Raw genomic sequence first — 26,957 nt, forward strand, 5'->3', positions numbered from 1 at the left:
TTGGACCACATCCCATCTACTCGAACATCCTGTTTCCAACGGTGGCCAGCTAATGCTCTGGGGCAGCCCCCAAGCAGGGCATGGAGGAAGGAGCCCTCCCCTGATTGCCCCCAGCATTGAGCAATGGAAGCTAAGTTGCAGCTGCTGCTGCCGCCGCCACAGCATCATCACCTATGTGTATCAAGCTGCCTTGTGCTGTGTGCGATCCTTTAGGGTCACCTAGCCCAGCACCATCTTCTCCAACTGCCAATGGTTCCCAAAGGTCTCCAGCCTTGGAGACCTTGCTGCCAGAGATCCTTTAACTAGAGATGACAAGGTCTGAACCACGGCCTCTCTATTTGTAAAGTATATGCAGTTCACCATGAAGCACCACTTGCTCAGAGCGCGGCTCAGACCAGGAGCCCTGCTCTTTGCACACTGGGGGGCTACGTCCCAAACACCCCTTGACAATTCTTGGTCCCAAAGGATGGACTGTTCCCAAAACATAAGAGAGGATCCTCCATGTGGCCGTGCTGGCCCCCTGGGGCATTGCTTTCAAGGGTTTTCAGTCCTTGAGATGGGTAGAAGGCAGACTAAGCTCCAGCGATAGCAGAGGCACCGTGGAAGGGCTGATCCACACAGGACTCTTTCCCATGGCCCAGATGATGCTGAGTGCAACTCTCCGATCATGCACAACTGGATCTGAGGCCAGGGTTGGCCCAAGACCGTTTGCTGCCCAAGGCAAAAGACAAGAGGCTCTTACTACTCAATTCTAAGCCGAACAGACTTGCAGTTGAACGTTATGTCAGCACTGGTGATGGGTCAATAATACATCCTCCACCACCATAGAACACATTAGCCTCACTCTCTCTAATCCAGAGATGGGGAACCTGCAGCCTTCCAGATGTCATTGGACTACAACTCCCATGATCCCTGACCATTGGCCATGCTGGCTGATGGGAGGGCCAAAGGTTCTCCATCCCTGCTCTAATGGTAGGGCCGGCCTTGCCCGAGGATGCTGGGCAGCTTCTCTGCCTGTCCTGCTGGCTTCTCTCTCCTTTGGCCTTGCAAGCAGTCCTCTGTCTGCCTCAGCATTGTTCCAAGGGATGAAAAGCAGCACTGAATCTGCCACCAACCTCCCCAGAGCCCCCATATCTCATTCTGTTTGTATCAGGAGCAGGAAGGCTACAGGGTAAGAGGAGGCTGCAGTTGCTGCTGCAGCTGACAGTGAAAGAAAAGGAGGGATACCCCAAGCACTTCCCATTTAAAACGGAGCAAAGAGCTGGAGCAAATATTTCATCCAGGCAGATGCAGAAAATAAAGATTCAGTCTCTCCTGGGTGCTTGGAAGTGAATGTTTCATTCAGTCACGCGAGGCATTGTGACTCATGTCACAATGGGAGACTTCTCTTTGGGAGGGAAGAGAACCTGCCCATCTACTCCCAAACTCTTCCCCGCTCAAATAAGAATGCCTCGTACATTCATTTCCAGTGCCGCTGAATCATGGTCTTCCAGGTCAGGAGGTATCCCTTGTGCAATACCTCGTATTAGGGCCAAGTAAAACATGAGAAAGTAGCGAGCCCATTTTCCAATTCTCCAGCACGAAGAAAAAAGATGTTTCTGCGCATGATGCAGTTTGCAATAGTCTAAGGTGGCATAGCAGAGATGCTGGGCAGATTTAGTTATGTAAGATAACCCTTTGTCATTCTGGTGTCCTTCAGATGTTTTTGACTGCAAGTCCCATCTGGAGGGCACCAGGTTGGCAAAGGCTGGGTTAGGCCAGGGAGAGGTAACTGGAACTCTCAGCCGAATTTCATGTGGGGGGTGAGGAGAGGAAAACATGTGGGACAGGTGGCAGAAAGAGAACTTTCAAAAGAAGAGGGTCCTCACCAACATTTGGACCCAGCAGCACCCACCACGGGGGGGGGGGAAGCAAAGGTTCTCCTCCCTCCGTTTTTTTTCCTTTTTAAATGCAGGTTGCACATCAGTAAGCTGAACAAAATGAGCAACAGCGAATCCCCTTTGAAAATGCAAATACCAGCACCCAAGCAGTATTTATTATTATTATTATGGGATAGAATAAAATCAAATAAGGTTGTTAAAAACAAACATTGCAGACTAAAATTATGTTATGTTGTATTAAAACATGGTATTATAAAATAGGAGTTGTCAAAGACATAATTATGAGACTCTCAATGCATGTCACAGCCGGCTAGGCCCGACGCACAGCAGAATCTCCTTCTGTTAAGCAAGTCCCCAGCAAAACCCTAGAACAGCCTTCCCCAAGCCAACCTCATGCCTTCCAGATATTTTGAACTGCAACTCCCATCAACCCAAGCCAGTAGTCCAAAATACCTGGAGGGCACCGGGTTGGGGAAAGGGTGGCACAGAGAATGTCTGGGCAAAAATGAGATTTTTTTAAAAGGGAAGTCTCATCTGGCTCTTCTGTTATAGCTGCACATGGGGATGACCAGCACAGACGACCTATATCCGAGTTAGGAACATAGGAAGCTGCCTGACTGAGTCAGACCATTGGTCCATATGGCTCTGTACTGTCTACACTGACTGGCAGCTGCTGTCCAGGATTTCAGGCAGGAGTCTCCCAGCCCTACCTAGAGATGCCAAGGATTGAATCTGGGACCTTCTGCATGTGAGTTACTATAGAAGAGAGTTTCTATCAGCCTAGTTTTTGGGGAGGGGGTGTATGTGCATTCGGTGGGGGGAGAGAAGACATTCCCAGAATCGTGAGGGGGCCAAAGTGCTTTGCTTGCTTTGTGATTCTGGGGTAATCAACACCAACTAGCCAATCTAATCCTCCCACTCAACCTGCTCCCAATCCCCTCTGAGCATCAGCTATGGCAGTGCCTCCATGACATGAGCACTCCTAGTGCAATGAGCCTTTGGCTGCACATAGAGCCCTTTGGCTCAGCCCTGCGTCTGTACCATCAGAGGCTGCTTTCAGACATGGGGCTTACTGCATTAGTTTAACGGATTAAAATGATAGCATTTCTGTCCTGATTTCTAAAATTCCTTTCACACTGCAGTACCTGTTGCGTTAAGGAACAGTAGGTTTTTCAGCCGATATACCGGCATTTCGCACAACTGTCTTTCACACGGCTGTAATGAACATCTTCTTTGTGTCCCTCGTTCATTATACACACGCACACTGTAGCTCCCCACTGTGTAGGAAGTCGAAGGGCTCATCCCATCGCCATGCAACCCCTCTCTCTTTAGCATTCGACATATACTTTTAGTTGTATAGATACAGGTGTGTGCTGCTACTTGTTCCTATGCCGGAATACCAGCACAATTTTCATCAGGCAATCAAAAGTGCCTGACTTAAGGGTGGGAACGCACTGCATGCTGGGATGCCTGTCATGTGAGCGGCTGCAGCCAGTGAAAAACTCCTATGATTTTCCAGGTTCCCAGGCTTGCAAACAGATTATTTCTGGTATTATTTATCACAAAAATTTGCACTAAACTTGCACTATATTCCACTAGAATTCCAGAACTAGCTTGGAAGTCATGTGAAAGATCAAATATAATGCACAAAATTCCCAGGTAAGAAATCGTCAGAGTAACAGAATCAAGTGCAGTGTGAAAGCAGCCAGAGACATGGAGATCAGCAAGGCACGTAACCCTAGCCTCAGTGGGATCACCAGTTGCCTGCGTGCTAGAACAGCCTGGCCTCCTGCCTCTTGGCCAAGGGGAAAGACCAATTTTATCCTTATTTTTAAGAGTATGCTTCTAGTTCTCTTGGCGGCAGAGGGGATGAGAAAGGCTATCCTTTTTCTTTTCTTTAAGAGTGCCATCCCTGGAATGGAGCAGCCAGATTTGCAATCCCCTCTTCTCACCACACACACAGCTGTCAATACTCCTTCACCCAGAACTATACTGTACTATGTTGTTTTATTATGCTATTGTTTGCCGCTTAGAATTCCTTGGAACTGAAGCGGGATATAAACTTTTTAAATAAATAAATAAATAAATAAACTACAAGATCTCTGGTGCGACACAGCTGCAGCTGCCCATGGACCAGAAGTAATTGGAGAGCAAGAGTTCCTTCCCAAGTGATTCGCTGCTGCCACCTCGTGGTGATAGCAGTAACTGATGCTTGACTCAAAGCCTCAGCAGCAACATAAACTGCACATAGATGTTCATGTTGGAGGTTTAAAAGAAGCGTGAGAGGCATGTGACTCATGCTTCCGGCTCTTGTCCAAAAAGGAAAAAAAAAAGGAGCAAGACAGGCATTGAGGCATTGTCTCAACGCGACAGAAACCCTACCTCTCTCTCTCTCACACACACACAGCGCCCCTTTGGACAAGAGTTAGAGGCATGGGGCAAAGGACGGGAATCACAAAGGCCTCCACGGAACGTTCAGGGACGGTCTTTATCTGGCACTTACAGAGCAACCCTCACCTCGATGAGAGTGACGGAAAGAGTGCTGCGTGCAGCCAGAGTCGGCACCTAAGGGAGGAGCAGGAGGAAAGGAACACAACAAGCACTGCAAGAGCAAAGTCACTCACACATCCAAAGGTTTCAAATCATAACACCAGACTCTGTATGGGACCATTTGTAGGCTCTCCTCTCTAAAGCTGGAGGTGCCAAGTCACAGAAACTCCAGATTTCTGCACGAACTCTGCTAGTTTGGGAACGGGAGCAGGCACACGCATACACACACCGCTGGTCTACACATAACCTGAAGCCAAACCGCAGCTTAGCTTAGGTGATTTTAAACTGCTTGGTGGTTGTCCTCCTCTGCAAGCTCTTCCGTAATCATTGGCTGAGCGGTTGTGATGTCACAGACACATGGCAAGAGTACCAGACCTGCCTTGGGCAAGTCACTCTTCTCACAAGGCTTATTTACAAGGCTTTTACAAGCTTAATTTACAAGGGGTTTTTTAAAAAGCACAATGCCAGGTATTTTGCAGATCAATAATAAAGATAGGAAAGAGAACTACATCCCAAAGCCGTAATGCTTTCAGTTACAAGCATTCAGTAACTGAGCACAAGATGATGACTCACAAACAATAGTGACAGAGCAAGACAGTTTTATAAAATGTTCTCATTTTATTACAGAATATACACAAATCCACTTCCTGAACTACAAGGCTTGAAAAGAACCATGTAGGCAGTGTCTGAGCTCTTAATGGGCTCAGCTAGCGTGAAGGGCCAAGCCCAAGAGAGGAGAACGCAGTGCAGGCTCCTGTTTACATCCCAAACCCCAAGGTGTCTTTGGCCCTCTGCTGGCAGAAGAACAGCCTCTTTCTTTGCCCACTCCTCCAGGCTGGAACGCATTTCCGAATTAACAAACGAGGATATTTGAGTCTTCAAATGCCTGCTGCAAAGGCAATGGCTGGTGCTGCTCCCTGGGGATCTGAGGCCCTCTCTTACAGAATCCACACTTGGCAAGTTGGCAATTCTAGTCCTGCAATGGATGCCAGTCCTTGAAGGAGTGCAAGAGGCACAGCCAAGAAAACAGTCAATGAGGTAGGCCCAGAAATAATAGTCTTTGAAAAAGGGGGGAGGAGGGAAAAACGGGGGGCAAATCATTCTGGCCCGTCAGTCTCTGGAAATGAAGCTACATCTGAGTCTGTCAAAGAAGGAGCAGAAAACCACCCGCCAGAGGAGAGTCGGAAGTTTTCTAGTCAATGCTCCTGGCAAATATCATGCAGTGCCCTGGCCCAAGGGACACACCGTGCCTTCCCCCTTGTTTGCATAGGAAGCTCTCTCTGTTTATTTTGATATACAAACAGCTTTATGAGGCCAAGAAATGGCAGTTCAGGGGGAGAGGGAATGGATCATAATGCGACCCATCCGGTTCCCAGTTTGCTGCACGTTTCTCAAGTATCCACCAGATGCATTTGCTTCATTGCTCATCTCTAGGCTGTAAGGTCTTCAATCCCTCCAGTCCTCTCCAATGATTGTCTTTTGCAAAGAGCTGGCTGTCTCTTTCTTGGCACTTTAGGAAAATCCTGCTGAGGCAGGAAGCCCTCAAGAAGCTCCTGGGCCACAAACCATCCCACTCAGCCTTCTGCAGACGGAACGCCGCATACCATCAGCAACTAAGACAACTGGTCACCCCTCTTAGAAACAACCTGGGAGAACGGCAGCCTCTTCGCGTCCCAAGAGTGACCCAACAGAGACCTCGTGTGCTGAAATCCAGGCTCCGAGGACATGGTCAAAAGGTGCTTTCCAGCAAGCAGTGGCACCCGCAGCCAGTGGGACACACTTCCTGGGTGCGGAACCATTCCATCATGTGGCTGGTGTGTCCTCCGTGCCCACAGGTCAGACAGAAGTTGGAGGAGCCTCGCACTGCCACATGGCAGATGGCACACTGGAACGCAAAGCCCTTGCAGATGGCACACTGAATGCCACGCACCTCACTGCGGCAGTGGCTGCAGTAGACCCCAAACTCTGCAAGGAGGTCAAGAGAAGAGAAAAGAGGTCATTGGAGGGGCCCCAGAGGGGCAAGACAGGATGATCAGCATGCTGGGTTTTGGAAGTCAATGTGCAGATAACAAGACTACCAGGGGCTCTTTGGTTTTGCCTTTCCTTCATTGTGCTGGAGGGCCTCCCAACAGGAGAAGGTAAAAAGCCTCCCCCACCCCCACATTTCAAGCAGAGAATCAAGCTAGAAAGGCTCTCTGCTCCCATGGATCAGTTTCGCAGGACAGAGATAAAACAGAGGGCGTGAACTACCCAATCCAAAGGCAATTTAGGGACAGGAGACAAATACAGCCAATAGGAGAGAGGTTAACCTACAGGGTGGCAAAATTACCCAGCTGTGCCTGAAGGCTGTCTCCTAGGGCTAGCCCAGACTCTGATTTCAAGGACTGGGAAATGAAGTTTCAATAGAAGTACTGAATGAGGGCTCTTTTTTAGAGCTGAAAAGCTGTATAAAATGTTTTATTAACAAGGACATCCTTGCGGCTATGGTCCTGCAGAGTGCTTCCAGTAGGAGTCCCCAAAAATGCTCGTGATGACACTCTTCATTTTGTGCAGAGACCTCACCAGTCCAGCGCTGAAAAAGGAAGAGCCTCCCCACTGAGCCTTGGAGAGATTTGGAAACCAGTGAGGCATCTCACAGCTTCCCAAGCCAGAGGCTCAGCACTGCAGGACAATCCTCCGCAACTTTTCCCCAGCTGGGCGTTGGAACTGACACTTCTCTCCCCTGCTGCTCCTCACACCAGCACACCGACAGGCTGCTGCCTGCTATGTATCGAGGGCCAGATCAACCTCCCCCCCTCTGGAAACCCTCAATACATCTCTAACTGCATTGAAACAGATGCTTCTCCTGTTGCCTTTGGCTGCCTGGGCCCTCCCTCTCCCTTTGTCAAAATCGGGGGCAGGGGCCTCTCTTGTTCAGCTGCTGCAAATTGCAAATTTACAGTTTATGTTTAATAGTTTGATTGTAAATTGCCCTTTTAAAACAAGGTCTTGCTTAGGAAGCTGCTTCAGATGACCTGTCCATTTGGACTTGCAGCAGCTCTCCAGAGTGTCTGGAAGGCCACCCAGTCCTTTTTAACAGAGACTGACAGGGATTGAACCTGGGACCTTCTGTAGGTACAGCATATACTTTGCCACGGAGTGATGGTTCCTTCCCAAAGGAAGACTCAAGACTCAGATGCTTCCACTCACCAATCCCCTTGTGAGGGTCAGGGGGGCAGGAGACAAACTTGAGAACTTCGGCCCGCTTCTCTCGCATGCCCCAGCGGTAAAGGATTTCTCCGTAGCGCTTCTTAAAGTCATCAAACTGCTGGGTGTTGGCTGGGTCCAGAAGCCTGGAGAAAGAAGCCAGAGTCCTCATCTCCACATGAAATGACGCCAAAGGGCACATAACTGCCTTCACCAGCCTTTGCAGGGCACCAGGCTGGCAAAGGCTGGCATATGCTCACCCACCCCTTCATATCATCCCTGAACTTCTCTTTTCTCTCCCCCCACACCCCCACCATTGAAATTCAGATTGTATGTCCTTGGAAAAGGAGCCTGTCTGCTTTTGCGTTGCAGGAAGTGGATTGGACTGTGAAAGACCAACCCAAATTGTGTTTGCATTTTGACAAATTTGTAGGGCAGTCCAATATCTCAGACAGGAGGTCAGGTCTCCTGCTCCCCTGGTGCATTCACTATAGCTGCCCAATTTCCCTGCTTTTTAAAGTTCGATAGAAATATCTGTGGGCTATAGGTACATTCTTAAATCACAAAGTTTTTTGCCTATTAGTGAATTTCTCTGCTTTTTAATCCGGGAGGTAAGAAATGGGATCCTGTGCAAGCTTGCTGAAAATGGATTAATTGTATGCATGTTTATTGAGTTCAGTGGGATTTACTTTCCTGCAATCATGCTTACAATAGGTGAAACTGACCACAGGGGGATGGGGAGGGGCAGAGGGGAGGAGCAGGGGAGGTTTGATCATTTGCTTGCCCACTGAGTTCAGTGGGATTTACTCTTGTGCAATCATGCTTAGGGTAGGTAAAACTAACCAGGGGAGGGAGGGATGGAGTGGGCAGGGGAGGAGGCAGGAGGAAGGGAGAGGAGAGGGGAAGGAGGGGAAAGGCAGGTCTGATCATTTGCATGCTTATTGAGCTCAATGGGATTTACTCCCCTGCAATCTATTTTTAAGCTTTTAACGTATATTAGGTTGTTTATTGTTTGGTATTTACGCTCTACTGTTTTGTGATTTTATTGTATTTTATCCTATGTTGTTCACCGTCCTGAGAGCCTTCGGGCTGTGGGCGGTATATAAATCGAATAAAATAAATAAATAAAAATAATCATGCTTTAGATAGGTAAAACTGACCATGAGGGAGGAGGAGGGGAAGGAGGGGGTTGGAAGGGGAGGGGGAAGGAGGGAGGGCAGGTTTGATCATTTGCATGCTTTTGAGTTCAGTGGGACTTACTCCTGTGCAAACATGCTTAGGATAGGTGAAACTGACCTGGTGGAGGGGCAGAGGGGAGGAGGAGGGCAGGAGGAGGGCAGGAAGGGGAGCGGGAAGAGAGGAGATTGGATGGGTGGGCACTGGGCAGAGGGGAAGCCCTTTTCCTTTCCAAAAGGAAAACATTGGGAACAGCATAATTCTTTTTCAGGGTTTCGCCCACTTTTTTATTCCCACCCAAATTTAAACCAAAGCTTTCCCTGGCCACATCCACACCAGATCTTTATTTCACTTTAGACAGTCATGGCCTCTCTCAAAGAATCCTGGGAAATGTAGTTACTGAAGGGTGCTGAGAGTTGCTAGGAGAGGCCCTGTTCCCCACACAGACCTTCAATCAGAGCGGCTGACTGTTAAACCACTCTGGCCACTGGAGCTCTGTCAGGGGAACAGGAGTCTCCTCTCAGCACCCTTCACAAACTACACTTCCCAGGATTCTCTGGGGGAAGCCATGATTGTCTCACAAGAAATCAAAGTCTGGTGTGGGTGTGGCCCTCTTATTAGCCAAGCCCAGCAGCTGTGAGGCTTTTAGAACTCTGACAGTTCCTTCTCACTGAGCATGGCCCACGTTATCATTGGCTTCAAGCCAAAATTTCTTAAATTAATTAAAAGTCAGCCAGGCTTTTTTTTTTTAACTTTTAAACTGCAGAAGATGAAGGTCAGAGTATGGGGCAAGGTCAGCATCAGGATTACAGGTACTCTGTGAACATGGCTGATTTTTAATGAATTTCAACAGATTATGAAAACTCTGACAGAAAAAAGTCCAAAAGGGGTCTGTTTTTTCCCTCTCTCTTTTTAGACTTTGAACTGTCGATTCTCTCTGACTGTTTTGTGTATCGCCATGAAAATTTAGAGGGTTATTAAGCAAGCGTTTCTGAGTTCAGGACTATAAGTATTGAGTTTATAGGAAGCTGCAGAATGGCATGGGGGGTATTTCCAATTTAACACTGTGGAATGCGAAAAGTCCATACTGGCTATGGCATACAGCTGCTGTCATGGCTGTCTAATAAGACTGTTGAACTGACACAGCCAACAGGTACACAGTGTTGGTCACTGACTGCTTCAGCGTGAAGAAGCACATGCCTAGGACTCTTTCTCCTCGGGTTAACAAGGTTCCTCCTAAGAGAAATCCATGGTGGGATCTTCCCAAGACCACAAACATATCAACATTTAAAAGAGCCTTCCACAAGCTAGTGCCCTCCAGATGTCGGCTTGGGCTTGTGGGAGCTGCAGCCACAAAACATCGAGAGGGCGCCAGGGTGAGAAAGGCCAATACGAAGCATGAATAATGTTGTTTGTGGTAGATAAGCATAAAGGATTAAAGAAATCACTAAATGTAAAGTGTGAGAACTACAAAAATACAAAATAAAATGTGTGCCTCTTGACAAAGCAGATTAAGATTCCAGTTTCCTGGAAGTCGAGAAAGATTTGCTGGCCAGCAGCACTCCCCAGTCAAAAATGTGGAGTGGGAGGGATGCCTCCCAGAAGCTTACATGAGGGGAAAGGAAATGCTCCAAAAACCATCAAGGTAGAGCACAGCTGATTTGCAGCCCAGCTTACCTCCTTTCTGGCATCACAAAGTGGCGGGGGGGGGGAGAACATAAGAAGAGCCTGCTGGATCAGGCCAGTGGCCCATCTAGTCCAGCATCCTGTTCTCACAGTGGCCAACCAGGTGCCTGGGGGAAGCCCGCAAGCAGGACCAGTGCAAGAACACTCTCCCCTCCTGAGGCTTCCGGCAACTGGTTTTCAGAAGCATGCTGCCTCTGACTAGGGGGGGACTATCTTTTCTTGAAGATTAGCATGTTGCACAGCACATCTTGCCGCACTGTGTGCGGAATGGAGGCAGGCAATAAAGGAAGGCAGAAGGTTGGCTAAAGAGCCAACAGTACAGGAGGTTGGATAATTGTAATCTCTCAAGTTGTTTAGATACAGAACTAAGGAAAGGAAGAGGGTCCTCCTCCTCGTCTCTGCTTCAAGCAACTAGCTACTGAAGCAGCCCCATGGAGCCATTCTCAGGCACCACCTGTCCATGGAGCCAATTCTGGAAAGCGCTGCTTAGTATTGGATATGAAGAGCAGGAGGGTCCCCTGTGCCCACGTCCAGCCAAGAAACCAAAAGACCTCCCCCACTCCACCCTGGGCCCCCTCTCTACCTTTTGTTCTTGTCATGCTGGTCCTTCTCCCGATCTCGATGGTCAGTGTATGCCAAGTTCCCAAAGCGGAAGTCATCTGGGGAAGACTCACACCAGAGGGGTGTGTGGTCCAGCTCTTTGGTGGCTGCAAGAGGTCAAAGGGCGGTTAGTGGAACCTCAGAGGGTGCGGAAGCAGAGCTTGCTATGCTGGTGGAGACTGGCTGGCCTCAGCCTGCAAAGACCCTCGGCTTGGGGAGGGATGCTCCCTTGTGAGGAGATGGGCAGCTGCAGTTCTCCCTCCACTACTACCAGGTGAGAGGAGGGGAGGTCGACTCTCTCATGGCCACCTGGTAGTGACTGGGCTGCATTATGCAGCCAATGAACAGGCTACAAGCAGGGATAGCCAACGTGGTACCCTCAAGATGCTGCTGGACCATCTGCCATCAGCCCCAGTCAGCATGCCCGATGGTCAGGGATGATGCGAGCTGAAGTCAACAACATCTGCAGGGCATCATACTGGCTATCCCTAGACTAGAGACACTGCACAGAGAGGCCTGGCTTGCTGTTACCAAACTCTAGCAGGCCTCTCAGTTTGGAAAGCAGAGAACCGCCCACCATTTCAAACCCTGCCCTAGTGATGTGGTGTAAGCAAATAAATTGACAGCTCGTCAAAGCCCCGTGTCTGAATAGCAACCTCCTCACCACTATCACCCCATGCATTCCCTGATGGACGAAAAAGGCAGACGCGGTTTTGTTTTGCTGTGACCTGATCTGTCTTTTAACAGGAAAGGGAACCAGAGAGTGCCACTAGGGGGCCTGCCAAATGTGAAGGCACCTCATTAAGAAAGGGGCAGGAGAGCAAACAGGGAGTTCTGAGGAGATAGTTAAGCCCAGCAGCCAAGTTCACCCTCCATGAATATCTGCACCAGACTGCTACAAATGAGGGAATTAGAACTTTGACTCTTTTCTCCAGCAGTGACTGTCCAATCCCAGGGTACAGCTGGGTTTGCGTGGCTGTGTGAACTGCTTTCAGGGAGTTACACAGAGGCCAAAGAATCAGCTTGACAGTCAGGCTCACAAGCCTCACTCAGAGCAGCAGGACCAACCTGAGTGTTCCCCTTCTCATCAGGGATTCCACCCAGAGGCAAGGATGGCACTGGAGTACTTTTAGGGGTGGCTTTTTCTGCAACACCCACTGACGCAATGAAATGAGGAGCCAAAGGCCATGTTTGGATGTTACACTAACCCACAGTTTAGCGTGACGTGCATGAGCCTAGGGAAGCTATAACGCCATCAGCCCCAGCCAGCATGACTATGTATCACTAGGGCTGATGGGAGCATGCTGGCTGGAGCTGACAAGAGCTGTAGCCGACGAGAGCTGTAGCCCACATTCTCTCCTCTCCTAGCTTTTGATTTCACCCAAACCAACAAGCTGAAGTTAAGATTAACTATGGTTTGTTTGAAACACACCAACTTGAAACCATGGTTCTCAAAGTGGCCTGCAATTAAAAAGACCCCAACTATAAAGGAAAAGACACAGATATAAAAACCCACACATCTAAGCTTTGTTTTAGCAAACATCCAAGAATACAATTTGAACAAACAGGGGTAGAAGGTGAGGTTCCTAAGATCAGTGGAAGATGAGAACATCTCTTCCTCCGGGACACTTCAAACAGCAGCAGGCTTACCTATGTTCCAGCTGCTGGTGCTAAGTCCAGGATCCGACATGCTGGAACAGGAGCCTGAGGAGGTAAAGCTGGGCTGTTGGGAGAGAAAACAAGATGGAATTTACCTCACTGGTAGAACTAGCATGGACTGTTTTTTTGGGAAAAGTAATCAGAACAAAAATCTACCCGTACATAACGGCTGTGGCTGGAGGTGCGCTGAGGAAAGAGTCCCACAGGAATCAGGGCTCCCTGTGGCCTTGACTGGGCCTCAAAGACGCTGCACAGCATGGCCAGAGTCTGCACATCATGGAGCTGGCAGTAGTGTGCCACCCTGGGAGGGGAGAGAAAGAAGATCGGGTGATCAACAGCCAGTCATGCGGTCAAGGCCTACAGCACAGGTGGGTGCCCCCAGTCCTCTACAAAGAAAGAAAACATCCAGATTTGGCAGACCATAATCTCAGCAGAAAATATTAAGTGTATATACAACTTTCCTTGCTTTGCATAACTTATTCTGCTTCAACCTAACCAACCCGGAGGGGGGGGGGCTAAGAAGGGTCCAGAAGCAGAATTCCTCTTTTCAAGCTTCTCTTTGCAACTGCAAGGGCTCACACTTGCTTTTGTTTTCCTTCACAAAGGAAAAGCTGAGAGCACCAGGATGCTGAATGTTTGTGCTCAGTTTCAGATTTGTCACTTGTGTTATGCTTTTGCAGACGTGCAAACTACACAGAGCTTGGATTATAACAAACAAAAGCCCACATAAACACTACCTAGCTGGGAAGGACACATTTTTTCTTGAGTCTCCAAGGTTTTCTAAATCTCCATCTTTGCAAAACAAGCGGAGCAGCCTCCTGGGCTGGAGAGCCTTGGAGAACATCACCACAATCAAATGGGATCCTGGCTGATCCACAATTCGAAAAGGCACACATCAGCACCAGAAACAAGTTTACAAGCCACATTTGGACAGACCTCTTAAAATCCCCCAAAGATTATTTCATATTTGCAACGAGCCATTTGCTCGTCTCCTGGGGAGAGTTAAAACGGCTACAAGGTGGTAAACAGGCGGAGAAACATTTGTAAACTGGAAGGAAGGTGTGTGTTTTTTCCTTTCACCCTATCAAATAAGGTACAGTGGACTGAACAGAAGTCAATATGGGAAGCTAGTCTAGGAAGAATTTAGTAAGCATAGCTGCTTTCATGGACCTATTTGCAAAGGACACTATTTTGTTTCTTTGTAATTTGTATTGCAAATTAGCACACATTTAAAACAGCATTGTTAGCCTTCTATATTATTGATGTCAGACACATGAAGCAACAAACAGAGAAAAAACCAGTTCATAATAATCTTAAATAATCATAACTGCAGCTGTTAAGAGAACATGTTAAAAGTTGACCACCAGTCTTCATGTTTCAGTCACCATTTGATATTTCATTACCTGAAGTGCTGTTAGTTTAAACAAAGGCTATTGTTTTCAGACCTCATTAAGCCTTTCACACATACAGTGATGGAATCTGAACAAGCAGTGACTGCCCAGGAAAGAAATGTTGGGGTCATGGCAGACAGGTGACTGAAAACATCAACGCAGCATGCAGCAGCTATGAAAAAAGTAAATTCCATGCCAGGGATTATTAGCAAAGGGATCAATTAAAAAACTGTCAGTATTGTAATGCCCTTATACAAGGCAATGGTATAGCCACATTTGGAATATTGTGTACAGTTCTGGCCACCCCACGGCAGAGACTATTTTGTAGAGCTGGGAAAAGCACAGAAAAAGGCGACCAAAATGATCAGCAGGTGAAAATACTTAGCCTATGAGGAAAAGCTGAAGTGTTCGGGGACTTTCCAGTTTAGAAAAAAATAAGACTGACAAGGGACATGGTAGAGCAGGACTGGAGAACCTGTGGCCCTCCAGATGTTCTTAGACTACAACTCCCACCAGCCCCAGCCAGCATGGCAAATGATCAAGGATGATGGGAGTTGAAGCCCAGCAACATCTGGAGGGTTGCAGGTCTCCCTGTCTGTGGCTGATGGAAGCTATAAACATCTGGAGGGTGCTATGTTTGGGAAGGCTGAATCAGACAAATTCATGGAGTAGTAGAGGCCTACCAACGATTAATTAGTCATTAGCTACATAGAACCATATCTTCTGTTTATTGAAGGCTGTGGCCATGTAGGTACCTTAGAGCCCTGCCTATGTCAATAACCCCCAGGAACCACTGGCATGAGCATTGAGTAGCCACCCAACACCAAGGAGGTCTGGTCTGAGGCAAGAACAGGATTGTGTTGTTTAAGCCTTCAAATGCTCACCTCTCCCCATCTCCCCCCCCCACTCTTACTCCAGATGCTTACAGAGACTCCAGGAGCTGGCGACCAAATGGATGCTGGGCCCAGGGGGTCTCCAAGTCAGGGTCAGAGTTTGGGCCGAGGCAGAGGTCAGTTGCTACCGTGGCCAGAGACCAGACCTGGAACAGAAGGAGAAGATGTTGGGCGCAGCTACCCCAGGAACGGCAGAAGCAACTCCCCATCCCAACAAAACAGGTTGGGAGGCAGAACCTCCAGAGCAGATCTCCACGGGATTTCGTGCTGGGCTTCAAAGCAACTTTGCAGCCTCTCAGTCTGGCAAAAGCAGGGAGTGGGCCAGACAGACCGAGTTCTGGGTCAGGCTCCCATCTCACAGCCTTGCTGCAGCAATGGATCAGTTCAACGCATTGTTTTAGTGTGTCACACACTGAGCACATCTTTGAATGAGTCTGGACTGATGAATGAGGAAGAGCAGGGAAACGCTTACAGTACGGCTAGATGCGCGTATGAAGGCACAGCTACAACACTGCTAAAAAGAGCATCCCTGCGTTTCCCCTGCTCCTTGCCAGTAGCAGCCAATGCTATAGAGCCGGGAATGCAAAACGCACATGAGAAATGGCATCGTAACACAGAATCATAGAATAGTAGAATTGGAAGGGGCCTTAACAGGCCACTGAGTCCAACTCCCTGCTCGTTGCCGGAATCCAAGTTAAAGCATACCCGACAGGCGGCTGTAGAGGGGGAGAACTCCCCATGGGGACGTTGCTTGCTACAGCATGGCCATCTCCCCTCACACACATATATGCCCATGCTGTACAGCGCACAGAGTAAGTGGCCACACTGTAGAGAAGGACGAACCACCCAACACAAGGTTGCCTGCTCTCAGCCATGGCGCCATGTTGCACTGAAGGTGTTGTTCCGCCTGTGGATGAGAGAGAGGCTACTAGAGCGGGTATGGGGGAAGCCTGTGGCCCTCCAGATGATGCTGGACTCCTCACATTCCCGATTATTGTTCTAGAAGAAGGAGCCAGCGCGCGCACACACACACACACACACACACACAGAGAGAGAGAGAGAGAGAGAACTTGTTGCTCCCTTTGATAGTAACCCTTTTCCAACTGAGTTGTAAGGCTCCTTTTCAACCTATTGCCTATTGTCCAAGCTACTGAGCAAGCAGCTCACCAACGAAGAAGAGAGCAGAAGCTCAAGCTGGAAAGGGATGCAGGGGCTGAAAGGGCCCCTTGCCCACTGGGAGTGATGGAAGGTGCCCGCTTGAGCTAGCAGCAGTACCTGCAAGAGATCCCTGCGTCCCACCGTCAGGGCTGAGGCAGCGTTCTTCTGGCAGGTCTCCTGGATGTCAGCCACGTCCAGTCTGAAGGGGAAGAAGAGCAGGGGATGTGTGGAGAGGGGAAAGGGCAGATCCAGATACCTTCTGCAGCTGCCAGGCAGAGAAGTGGGGATCCGCCTCCCCAGGGTCTACGAGTGAAATGGCAGGTTACAGGGCTTTTAAAATTGCAAACTGCAATGCATTGTGGATTTCAGCTTTCCCCCAACCTGGTGCCCTCCAGATGTTTTGGACTACAGCTCCCATCAACCCCAACAAGCGTGGCTGGGCAGGCTGAGGCTGATGGGAGCTGTGGCCCAAAAACAGCTGGAGGGCACCAGGTTGGGGAAAAGGCTGGTGTATTCTATGTTACATACAAACCAGTGATGCACATAAGATTTTGGGGGGCTGGCTGCCCATCCGCTGTCCCACTCTCTGCTCCTTTCCTGACAGACTCCCTCCCCCTCCTCACACACTCTTTCACAGGCAAGGCAGGAGTGGGCAGAGAGCACCAGGCAGGGCCAGCCCTGCTGCTCAAAGGCCGAGCAACCGCCCAAGCCCACCGCTGCAAGCTCAGCAGCTTCCCTTCCCTTTCTGGTGGGAGAAAGGGCTGCTGCAGAGCCCAGGGCAGGGAACCTGGGCAGCGGCTACTTTCGGTATCTCCCGCCTTGCTTTTCTGCCGGGACAGAGGAGCAGACCCGGCAGCCAGGCACCTTAGCCCTCTGCCACCATTTCCTAGCTTGGAAACACAGCAAGCTGCCAGGCAGCCACTCGCCTCTGCAGTCCCTCTGCCAGAGTGACAGAGAGAGGATGGAAATGCTGGCCAGAAGCTGCGCATGAGGCTGCCTCTTCCGTCCAGTTATACAGCAGTGTGGCTCTACGGCTGGAAGGAGTGAAGCCCAGCACACAGCCTTTCTTACATGCGAGGCCCAGCTCTGGAAAAAGGTCAGGGCTCTTGCTTTCCTCCTTCCAGGAAGAGAGTGCCCAACTGTGCGGCACACCACCAGCAGCTCTTTAAGGCTAGAAGGGAGTCTATGGACTGGCCTGGTCAGCTAGGGGCAATCTAGCTCACCACAAGCAGCTATTTGCAAGCCTGCAAAAAAAGAAAAACGGAACAGGACTTAGGATTGCAGGCAGACCAGCCTTCCTGTTTCAACAGGATGAACCTCACGTGCAAACAAGAGCTGCCCACAGAAACGGCAGAATAGAAAATGAGGCGCAAAGGCGGAGTCCTTAACGCCCCCACCCCCAGCAGCACCCAAGAGTGAATCCCTCCACTGGGGTCCTTGTGTGCTGTGACCCACGCACTCACATGTACATCTCCCCAAGCCCTTTGTGGACAGGGAGCAGGCACGAGACGTCCTGAATGATCACTTTCCCGGCGGCTTTGATTGGCCGGTTGGCAGCATCTGTCCCCTCTCGCTTGCTCTTCCATCTCCTGGATTTCTGCAGCAGACACAGCAACATTTTAGAAGCAGCGATGAGCGGGAGAGGGAAAGAGAGGCAAGGAGCTCAGCAGACTGACGGTGGGGGAGCTTCTGGGAGGAAAACATTCAGCCCACAGCCTTGAAAGCTCTGCCTTCACTGACCAAGCAAAGAGGAGCAGACTCCATAGAAGGCAGTCAAGACAAGAACAGAAGGAAGGAAGGTCTGTCAGGTTCAGTGGGCAAAGCCTAGAGAAGAGCAGATGAAGCAGCAGAAGCAGGAACGTAGGAAGCCACCTTAGACAGAGCCAGACTCTTCTCCCATCAGGCTAAAGGGGTTCAGACAGGGGTTTTCCCTAGTCTTGCCTGGAGATGCCAGGGGCTGAACCTGGGACCTTTTGCAGGCATCCTACTACTGAACTACGGCCCTTTCCCCGAAGCAACAAGATAAGCCTTGTACCACTTTGGAGGAAAGGCACAGCCCCAACCACCAGTCTGCCCGTGGAAAGTATGTTCCATGCCCCACATGGAGAGAGGAAAAAAAACTGATCTGGAAAAGGAATTTTTCCTAGAATCCAAGTGGTCACGGACATGTGAGCAGGCAGGGAGAACTGCAGCATGGCACTACAGCAGCCTTTGCCAATCTGGCGCCCTCCAGATGCACAGCTCCCAACACAACTGTACCAGCTGGGGCCGACAGGAGGCGCAGTCCAGAATGTCCAAAAGGCACCAGGTTGGCAAAGGCTGCTGTACAGGGTCTCCAAGGTCTAAACTGGCAGCACTATAAGAGGACAGGCAATGTTCACTTTCCAAAACAGCAGCCGGGACCTCACGCAGGGCCGTGTGCTCCCAACTACAAAGAGTGGCTCAAGCCCGTCGTTACTTGTTCCTTTGGCCACGTTTCCCATGTTAGTTCTTAGATTTGCTTCTAGCTGCCCACTGGGTGAGGGGGAAGGGAGATGCATGCAGAGTCAGGGGAGATGGAAGCAATGAAGTGCCAGCAGCCATGCAGGTCGTTGGACTCCAACTACATCCACGAGAGCTGGAGGTTTCTCTAGGCCGAAGTGTCTGGTACTTGATATGCAGGATGATGTCGATTAATGCCTTATTTCCATATGTTCCAAATCCAAGCTTACTCTCTGAGGAATTTTGGATAGAAACACCCAGGCAAAACCCAGGTGAGTGTTTCCTGTATTTGTTCAAACATCCACGGTGGGGACTTGATGCAACTCTCCCAGGAAGAAAAAGATACAAACCCTGTGCCTACACTGGGAACTCAGGCAGCTCAGCCCTCCCTCCCGTGCAAGTCCCTGTAATAGGAATTAATATGTGCAAATATGCAAAAGCACAATTAACTTGAAGTTTCTGTATCTGCACAAATAATTAACATCCAAAGCTTTTGTCAGAGTGGCAAAGAATTTACAGAGGGGAAGGTTTACCCTGGAGAAGCGTTTTTGTGTGTGCAGAGAAGTGTTTTTGTGTGTGTGTGAAAACCCAGACCCTGAAAAAGCTAACACTTCGAAGACAGGAGCCAAACTCTGCAATAGCAGGACGACACATCTGCCAGGAGCAGCTTCCAACCCGGCATAAGAAGTACAGGAAGCCACCTGATCTCAGAGCGGGGAAATGTCATACAAAGTCATCCTGATATCTCGTGGGGGGATTTTTAAACACCCACAGGCCTCCTTTCTCATGCAGATCGTGTCGCCTGAAATTCCCCACACACGTTTTAGAGACAAGGGTTGAGAATTAGTACAGACTGCTAATGAGGTACTTGGGGGTCAAGCTGAGCGGGAAGGTCTCCAGGCCCCAAGGCAAACAAACAGGCCCGCATGTACTCTATGCTGAAGGGGGGGGGGGCAGGATTCTGCAATTTATTCCAATGCATGCAAATTTCACATAGATATTTGCTTATTTGCATACATTTGCTTATTTTGAAATAATTTTATAAGTCCACCTGTCCCTTTCTCTGACAACTGGAAAGTTTACTTGGGAGTCAGAGATTTCATAGGACATGATTTCAAATGTCTCCCCAGGTATAAGAAATAGGACAAAATGTATGCTTAATTTTTTAAAAAAACAAGAGGATCAAACCTGATGTGGCGCTAAGCACATTTTTGCATGACATGCTTATGCCTGGCCACATGTCTTGGTTTACAAAACATGCTTTGTTTAGTGCAAGTGCCTGGTCTGGATCAGCACCACAGTGCGGGGGCTTTCCTCATACCACTTCCCCACTTAAAATCACCCCCTCCAAGTGACTGTTGGCCTCAATTTCTCAAGATTTAAGGTGGATTAGATTGGGGCATGCATGGAAAGGGTCAGCTAGGCTGCCTTGCACCAAAAACAGGAACAGTTTCTTTGGAATCTTGCCGTAACATTGTCCTCTCCTGATTCTTTAACAGCTCGAGTGTTTTAACAACTGAGAAAGCTTTGACAGGAAGCTGGCATCCTGCTTTCAGCATTGCCTGGAGCTGCCCGAAGATGAAAGGCTTGAGCTGCTTTCCCCTGTGAGCGTCTAAGTCAAGAACGTAAGAGGGAAAGGTAACTTCAACATGAACTGGAATGCAAGAAACAGAGGCTAGGTCAGCCTTTGTCAAACTGGGCCCCTCCAGATGTTTTGGAACACAACTCCCATCAGCCCCAGCTAGCACAGGTGTATGATGCTGGGGCTGATGGAAGTTGTAGTCCAAAATATCTGGAGGCACCATCTTGGTAGAGACGTGGATGAATGGGCAACCAGCTGTTTGATGGGAGGCAGAGCTAATGAACAGGCCAAGCATCTTCTAAGCATTGGGAAAAGAGACATTATGGGATGAGGGTGGAAGCGGCAACCGCACGTGACGAGCTCACAGCTAGCTTCTGGACTGGCACCACCACACTCATGGGAAGGCACAGCCACAATGACCGGTTATGGATAGAGACACAGAGCAAGCCCAAGAATAAGCCACTGACTGCTTTGTAGCAACCTCTGGGACATTTGTGCAATCAGCAAGGTGGGCAGCTGTGAAGTAAGCGGGCTTCCCTGGGCACAGCTTCCTCCAGCAGCATTTTAGAAAGATGGAGCAGGAAGGAAAAGGGGCCTTGTACTAAAAACCTGCACTGCACCCACAGCACCCAGCTTCCCCCCTTCCGACATCCAATCTCTTGGGATGAAGCATGGCACTGATCACTGATAGCCAGCAAACAAGAGACCAGACCAGAGTGGGGGGGAACTATGATGGCCAGCTGGCTGTTGGATTTGGGGTGCTAGGAACACAAACACCATTTGCCCTAATCCGCTGGGGGATTTTGTTTTCTTCTCCCTCCCCCATGTGACACACCTTCCTGACTCCCTCTCCCCTCAAATTCTCAGCAGCATCAACGACTAGGAGCTCTCGTCAGCTCTTAAAAATAAAGTACACAGCGCAGCTGGGTTGCCATAGCAAATTGCCCCCTGATGCAACATGTTTCTCCATGGCAGAACTGGAACTCACAGCTATTTAATCCAGGGCTGCCAACTTAGACCTATTCTACACATACAGCCAAGAATGAGATGGCAAAGTGAACTATACCATTTCTGATTGGGGGCGTTATTTTGGAGTACTTTCCTGTCCAAGTAAAACAAAAACCAAAACCACAAGAATTAATATTTTATTGGACTTCTGACCGATCCTTCGCCATAAGGTCCAGGTGTAGGTTACGACAACATAATATTAAAATCAGTTAAAACAATAATAGAGTAGGTCCTAAAAACCTGTTTTTCAGGTGTCAAGCCAGAATACAATGAAAGCTAAACAAGGAAGGGGGCAGACACACCTCCACAGCTTAAGGGTTGTCACAGAGAATGTCCACTACTCTCAAACATCTGAGGGTGGCAAAAGCAGTAACAGGGCCCTCTCTGCCGGACTGAACCCAAGAGGGCATCTGCAGGGAAGGAGGCAGGGTTTGAGATATTTGTGGTCCACGTTATTTAGGGCCAAGCAAGCAAAAAACACTCGCACATGAGAGGCAGGTTTCAGCCCATCCCTCACTGTGTCTGCTTGCAGGGATTCTTACTCACACCATGAAGGAGCATTTAAAAAAAAAAGTGAGTGCCCACTGCAGTCCGAAATGGTATTTTCCACTGTGCCACTTTATTCGACCCTTTAGCTGGAGTTGTTGGGGAAAGGGAAGGGCCTTCCATTTCATGCTGTAAGAAGAGCCTGGCTGCTGGATCAGACCAAACGCCTATTTAATCCAGCATCTTGTTCCAGCAGTGGCCAAGGAGAAGCCTCTGGGAAGCCAACAAGCAGGACAGGAGTGCAAGAGCCCTCCCTCACTTGTGATCCCCAGCCATGAATGCAGCCAACAGGACTAATTAGCCATGGAGAACCTCATTCTCCTTTCACCTCACATTCAAGACATCTAAGCTGGCAGCCATCGCCACATCCTGTGTCACTCAAAGTACTGACCTTTAAGGGCATCTGGTGCCTTCCCCTCACCCAACAGAGCAATCTGGCGAGAAGATCCACCACTCTTCAGGCAGCCTTGCACGAGGATGCACAAGGCACATCTCTTGCAATGAGAGGCACTGTTCGTTTCTGGAATTCCCACCAGCTTCCAAGGAAGCAAGAAAGACCCAAATGATACCAGCAGGCCCACCTGTTACTGGGCCAAGTCTGTAAAGGGGTGGATTGACTACAGGAAGACAAAATATCCAAAAGACAGGATTGATGACTCTGGCAAATAGGGATCCAGGGCCTGTGGGGGGTGAAGGGATTTAGGCGCTGGTGAACGAGTCAGTCTGGCTTTTTACACTTCCTATGAAGAATGATGTGTTATACTCTTGTGAATTTGGCTATCCTACAGACTGGTCAGCTCCATAGAATTTGCAGAAGCAAAGACTGCAGAGGAACCAGGGTTCAAGAATATCAAGCAAACCAACCAAACAAAAACCAGGACAACGACTTTGTCCCTTCAGTTAAGTGAAGAATCTAAGACTTTAAGTCAGCTCTGATTCTCTCTGAAGCTTTCTCCACTCTTGCCCTTAAGAATAACCTGCAAATGAGTTTTGGTTGAAGTCTATTTTAAAGGGCATGGATACACACTATTGAGGACCATCTCAAAGTTCAGACATATAGACCAGGGCTGTGGAACCTGTGTCCCTGCATATGTTGCCTAGGTACAGCTCCCATCATCCCTGACCGTTGCCCATGCTGGCTGGGGTCGATGGGAACTGGAGTCCAACAACATCTGGAGGGGTCAAAGGCTCCCCATCCCTAATAGATGGACAGATATCTCAACGACATTTCAAGACACTACCATCACTTGAATCATGCTAACCTTGTACCGGAAATGTCCTCTGGGTACATATGCAAGGTGTGTTCAAGGGATGGGGGTGTCACGCTGCTTTCTTAAGGCCCCCCTGGGCTGATTAGAAAAGGCAACCCCAAGGAGCTCATCTCTGCCACCATCAGCTTGCACTCCAGACAGTTCAGCTGCCCTGTATTGTTCTTATCATAATTTATCATTTATATTGTTATATTGTATTTTATTGTATTGTATTTTGCTGTATTTTACCATATGTACGTCGCCTAGAGTGGCCATTGGCCAGATAGGCGACGCATAAATTAAATTTTATTATTATTATTATTATTATTATTATTATTATTATTATTATTATTAATTATTATTATTTAGCTGAACTGGCCCCAGGCAAGAAGAGACTCTCTCTTGCACGCTCTCTGCTGCCACCACCAAAGCCCATTGCCATGACCAGCAGCTGCTGGGAGGAGACATTCCCAGGTCAACTGTGGCCCCACTGAGGTGGGCACTCCTGTGTCCAGGCTGTCCAGCTTCAGACTGAATGCTTCTCCATGGAAGTGAGCAAGCTAGCACGTGCTATCCTAGCTTTCTCCTCACCGTCTAGTTTTCCACATGGAAGGATTGTATTATTGTCGTTGCTGTTGCTTGGAGAAGCATTCCGCCACGCAAACTGCTGACCTCCTCAGTAAGGATTAGACTTCTGTTTCTCTAGGAAACTTGTTGGCTCCACCCACCAGAGATTACATCTCTGTCACTGGTTACCCCAAGAAACCTTAATAAATAATAACAAAATTTTATTTTTGAGTCGCCTATCTGGCCGAGTGAACGGCCACTCTAGGCGACGAACAAATTACAATAAAATACAATATAAAAACCAAAAAAGGACCATAATCAGTAATTAATAAAACACCAGTTAATAACAACAGTTAAAACAGTTCTCTTCTGAAGGACCACTCTGTTTTCTAGGCAGTTTTTGGTGAGCAGCGAAGGCATCCATCTTAGGTTGCCGTGAGGGATGATTTTTGTTGGAAGAGATGACCTTTGTTGCCATCACATAACACGGACAAGCAACCTGCTGTAGTCAACTACGGTGCCTGTGCTGGTGAATGCTATGGGAAGGATTCAGGTAGTCTAAATGGGACAGTTGTGAACAACGGGCAAATTCCAGAATAGACATACAACACTCTAAAACTTGATAACAATAGCTTATCCAAATCCCTGTTTATTACAAAAATGTGTTAGTATTATGTGTTTTTTTGTTTTGTTTTTAAAAACAGCTCTTGGTCAAATTCATCAATTTACAGATTAACTTTTCTATTTATTCTTTTTTATAAGTCGCTTCAGGTACACACTGTAAAAGAGTAGGATAGAAATGCTAAAACACTGAAACAGGTTATCTGGCAGCCAGAAGTCTATGTGCCGTGCAATCTGAGTGCCTCAAATTCTAGACTAAAAGTTGGCCCCACCCATCAGCCAGGCCTCGCCAGTTAGGAGAAGGCCAAATGCAACCAACATTATGATGAAAAACCAAAGAGATCTCTACGATTCAAACGTGGACTTTCTCCCCGTGCTTTCAGAAATGGTTTTCCTTTCCCTGTGGGAAAGACTGAGTAAGGTCTGGAAGGGTTTCAAGGAGCCACAAAGTGGCTTATGTGATCGGGGGGTGGGAGAAGAGATGGAAGGGAATCAAGCCAAGAGCAAGGCTGTGCGTGCTTTTAAAAATAAAATAAAGTATAACCCAAAGTTCTGCACAGCGGTAAAGCAAATTACAGGCACAGACAAGCTGAATTCAATGCTATGTATAAATTATTCAAATTAGGGAAGTTCACCTATTTTGCAGAGTTTGCTCTTGCAGGGAGAGGGAAGACGTCTAGAGGGCATTGAAGCCCCGTCCTCAGAGGACCAAAACCCTGCCCGGCCACATCTCTAGGTGCACCAAGCATTTCCCCACGCACCTTCACAAACCTATTAACGCAGCTTTAAAGGGAAAGAATAATAGTTGGCGTTCTTTATTATGCTTTCAAGAGTTAAAACTGCTCCGCATACATTAGCTTGAGATGCTCCTTACAACCACCCCATAAGGTGGGCCAGCATTATCATCCCTGTATTGCAGATGTGGAACAGAGGTACAGAAGGCGCACACTTCCCAGCGAGATCGTGGCGCAAGCAAGGTTTGATACAGAGCATTGCCCCAGTTCACTGCTTAGCCTCTTGGCTGCTCGGCTACCCGTGGCCTGGCCTTGTGAGTGCTAAGACTCTAAAGAAGCTGGATTGTACACCTAATGCCAGCCCACATCCAGTATCCCTGCCAGAGAGGCCCTTATGCTGCTCCTGTTACCACTTGATACCAATTGATCGACAGAGATTTCTATTCCTCCTGCTTGTCCTCAGAAGATATATAGCTTACTCTGAAATGCCACCTCACATAAGCACAGGATTATTCTCTTCTGCCACCCCAGATTCCTCTACCCAACCTGGACAGCTGTCCTCCCCCAGGTACAGTCTGGGTTACGCAAAGCCAGGCTGGTGGCAGGTTATTCTTGGGCCCACGATGGGCAGCGGACAGAGTTAGTCAAGGGCAGGAGTGATGCAGCGCACAGTACCGGGAAGTCGTTAATGGCTTGTATGGACCAACGCCGTCTGGCAGAGCAAGGAGACATCTGCGCATGAGAATGTTACGCCCGAGAGGAAGAGAAGGAGGAGGATGGAAGAAAGTGAGCCATTGAGAAAATGAGAAGAGGAAGAAAAGAACACACAGCTGAGAAACTCTGCAGTCGAGAGGCCAAAGGGCCCTGAGCTGCTGCACAAAGGGCAGATTCAAGCCGTGGCCCACAGCAGAGGGGCTGCCAAAAGCAGCCAAGGGTCTCTGTGTTGCAGTTCATCACAGCAGAGGCTGAAAGGGATGCCGTATTACACAATACTGTAATATTACACAATACTGTCCCCCTTGACAGCCAGCACCTCTCCCAAGCTGCAGACAAAGGCCTGTGATCTGTCACAGCAAGGACTGAACCTCTGGCCCCTCTATGTGCCAAATGTACTTATGACCACTCCTCCCCAATGGCCTCCCACAACAGGAAAAAGTTGCTCAAGATGTCAAAGCGTCCTTCTGGCAGGCTGCAACAGGTCCTCAGCCCCCCTCATACCAATTCTCTGCTCCAGGGAGAAGGAAACCTGTGGCTCTCCAGCATGGCCAACGGTCAAGGAAGATGGGAATAGGAGTAAAACAGCGTCCCAAGGGCCACAAGTTCCCCATCCCTGCTCTGCTCTCACTGCTGAAAGGAAACTGTCTCACGCACAAAGTAGTGCTGCTGACGCTGAGGTCAGAGGCCTTGAGCTCCATGGAATTTGAGGCCTAGGAGACAGCAGAGCAGCTTGGGCAAGGGACGCCAGCCCTCCAAGGAGCACCTGCTGACCACAGCTGAGAAGCAGCCGGAAAGCTTCACTTCCTTTGATCTGCTGAGAAACCCTTCCCCCCTCACCCCCCACGGTCATAAAAGGCAAGATCAGACTGTCGATTTTTCAGGCTGTTTCAACTCGCTACATTGTTAAAAATGTGCTCACAGAACCATTTTTACGTATAAAAATATAGTGTATAAATGCAACACACAGGTGCTTTATACAGGGATGCTCACCAGGGATCTGGGGTTGGCTGCGACTTCTCACAGGCCACAGTGTTCAGTTCAGAGTGGCTTGGGCTCACCCTCAAGAATGCTGTGTTAGTCCACCACATATGATGGGGCAGGACTTTGCTCTCTGCCAAGAAGGAAATCACAGCTCTGTCCTAAGAGGGTTCATTAAAGAAGCTCTTCCAGACGGGACAGGAACTCTCTTGCCATGTCCTGGATGTGACAAGGCTGCCCTGGGACACCAAGGGGAGCCACTTAGCAGGAGCAGGTCAACAGGCCCAGCTCCCA

The 26,957-nt window shown here is 48.8% G+C and overlaps 1 protein-coding gene across 4 annotated transcripts in view; it reads right to left on the minus strand.

Annotated features, from left to right (window-relative positions):
- Positions 1-5,028: 5,028 nt before the first annotated feature.
- WDR59 (WD repeat domain 59) overlaps positions 5,029-26,957 on the minus strand; it is an 83,738-nt gene continuing 61,809 nt past the window's right edge. For all 4 annotated transcript variants that reach the window (XM_061593892.1, XM_061593891.1, XM_061593893.1 and 1 more), the window contains 8 exons: positions 17,643-17,776; positions 16,297-16,378; positions 15,055-15,167; positions 12,900-13,038; positions 12,729-12,801; positions 11,062-11,185; positions 7,620-7,762; positions 5,029-6,395 (listed from right to left, as the gene is read on the minus strand). In XM_061593892.1, coding sequence (XP_061449876.1) covers positions 6,160-6,395; positions 7,620-7,762; positions 11,062-11,185; positions 12,729-12,801; positions 12,900-13,038; positions 15,055-15,167; positions 16,297-16,378; positions 17,643-17,776 — 1,044 coding nt within the window. In that variant the 3' untranslated portion in view covers positions 5,029-6,159. The remainder of the gene's footprint in view (positions 6,396-7,619; positions 7,763-11,061; positions 11,186-12,728; positions 12,802-12,899; positions 13,039-15,054; positions 15,168-16,296; positions 16,379-17,642; positions 17,777-26,957) is intronic.

This window comes from Rhineura floridana, chromosome 13 (assembly GCF_030035675.1).
Source record: "Rhineura floridana isolate rRhiFlo1 chromosome 13, rRhiFlo1.hap2, whole genome shotgun sequence".
NCBI lineage: Eukaryota > Metazoa > Chordata > Lepidosauria > Squamata > Rhineuridae > Rhineura > Rhineura floridana.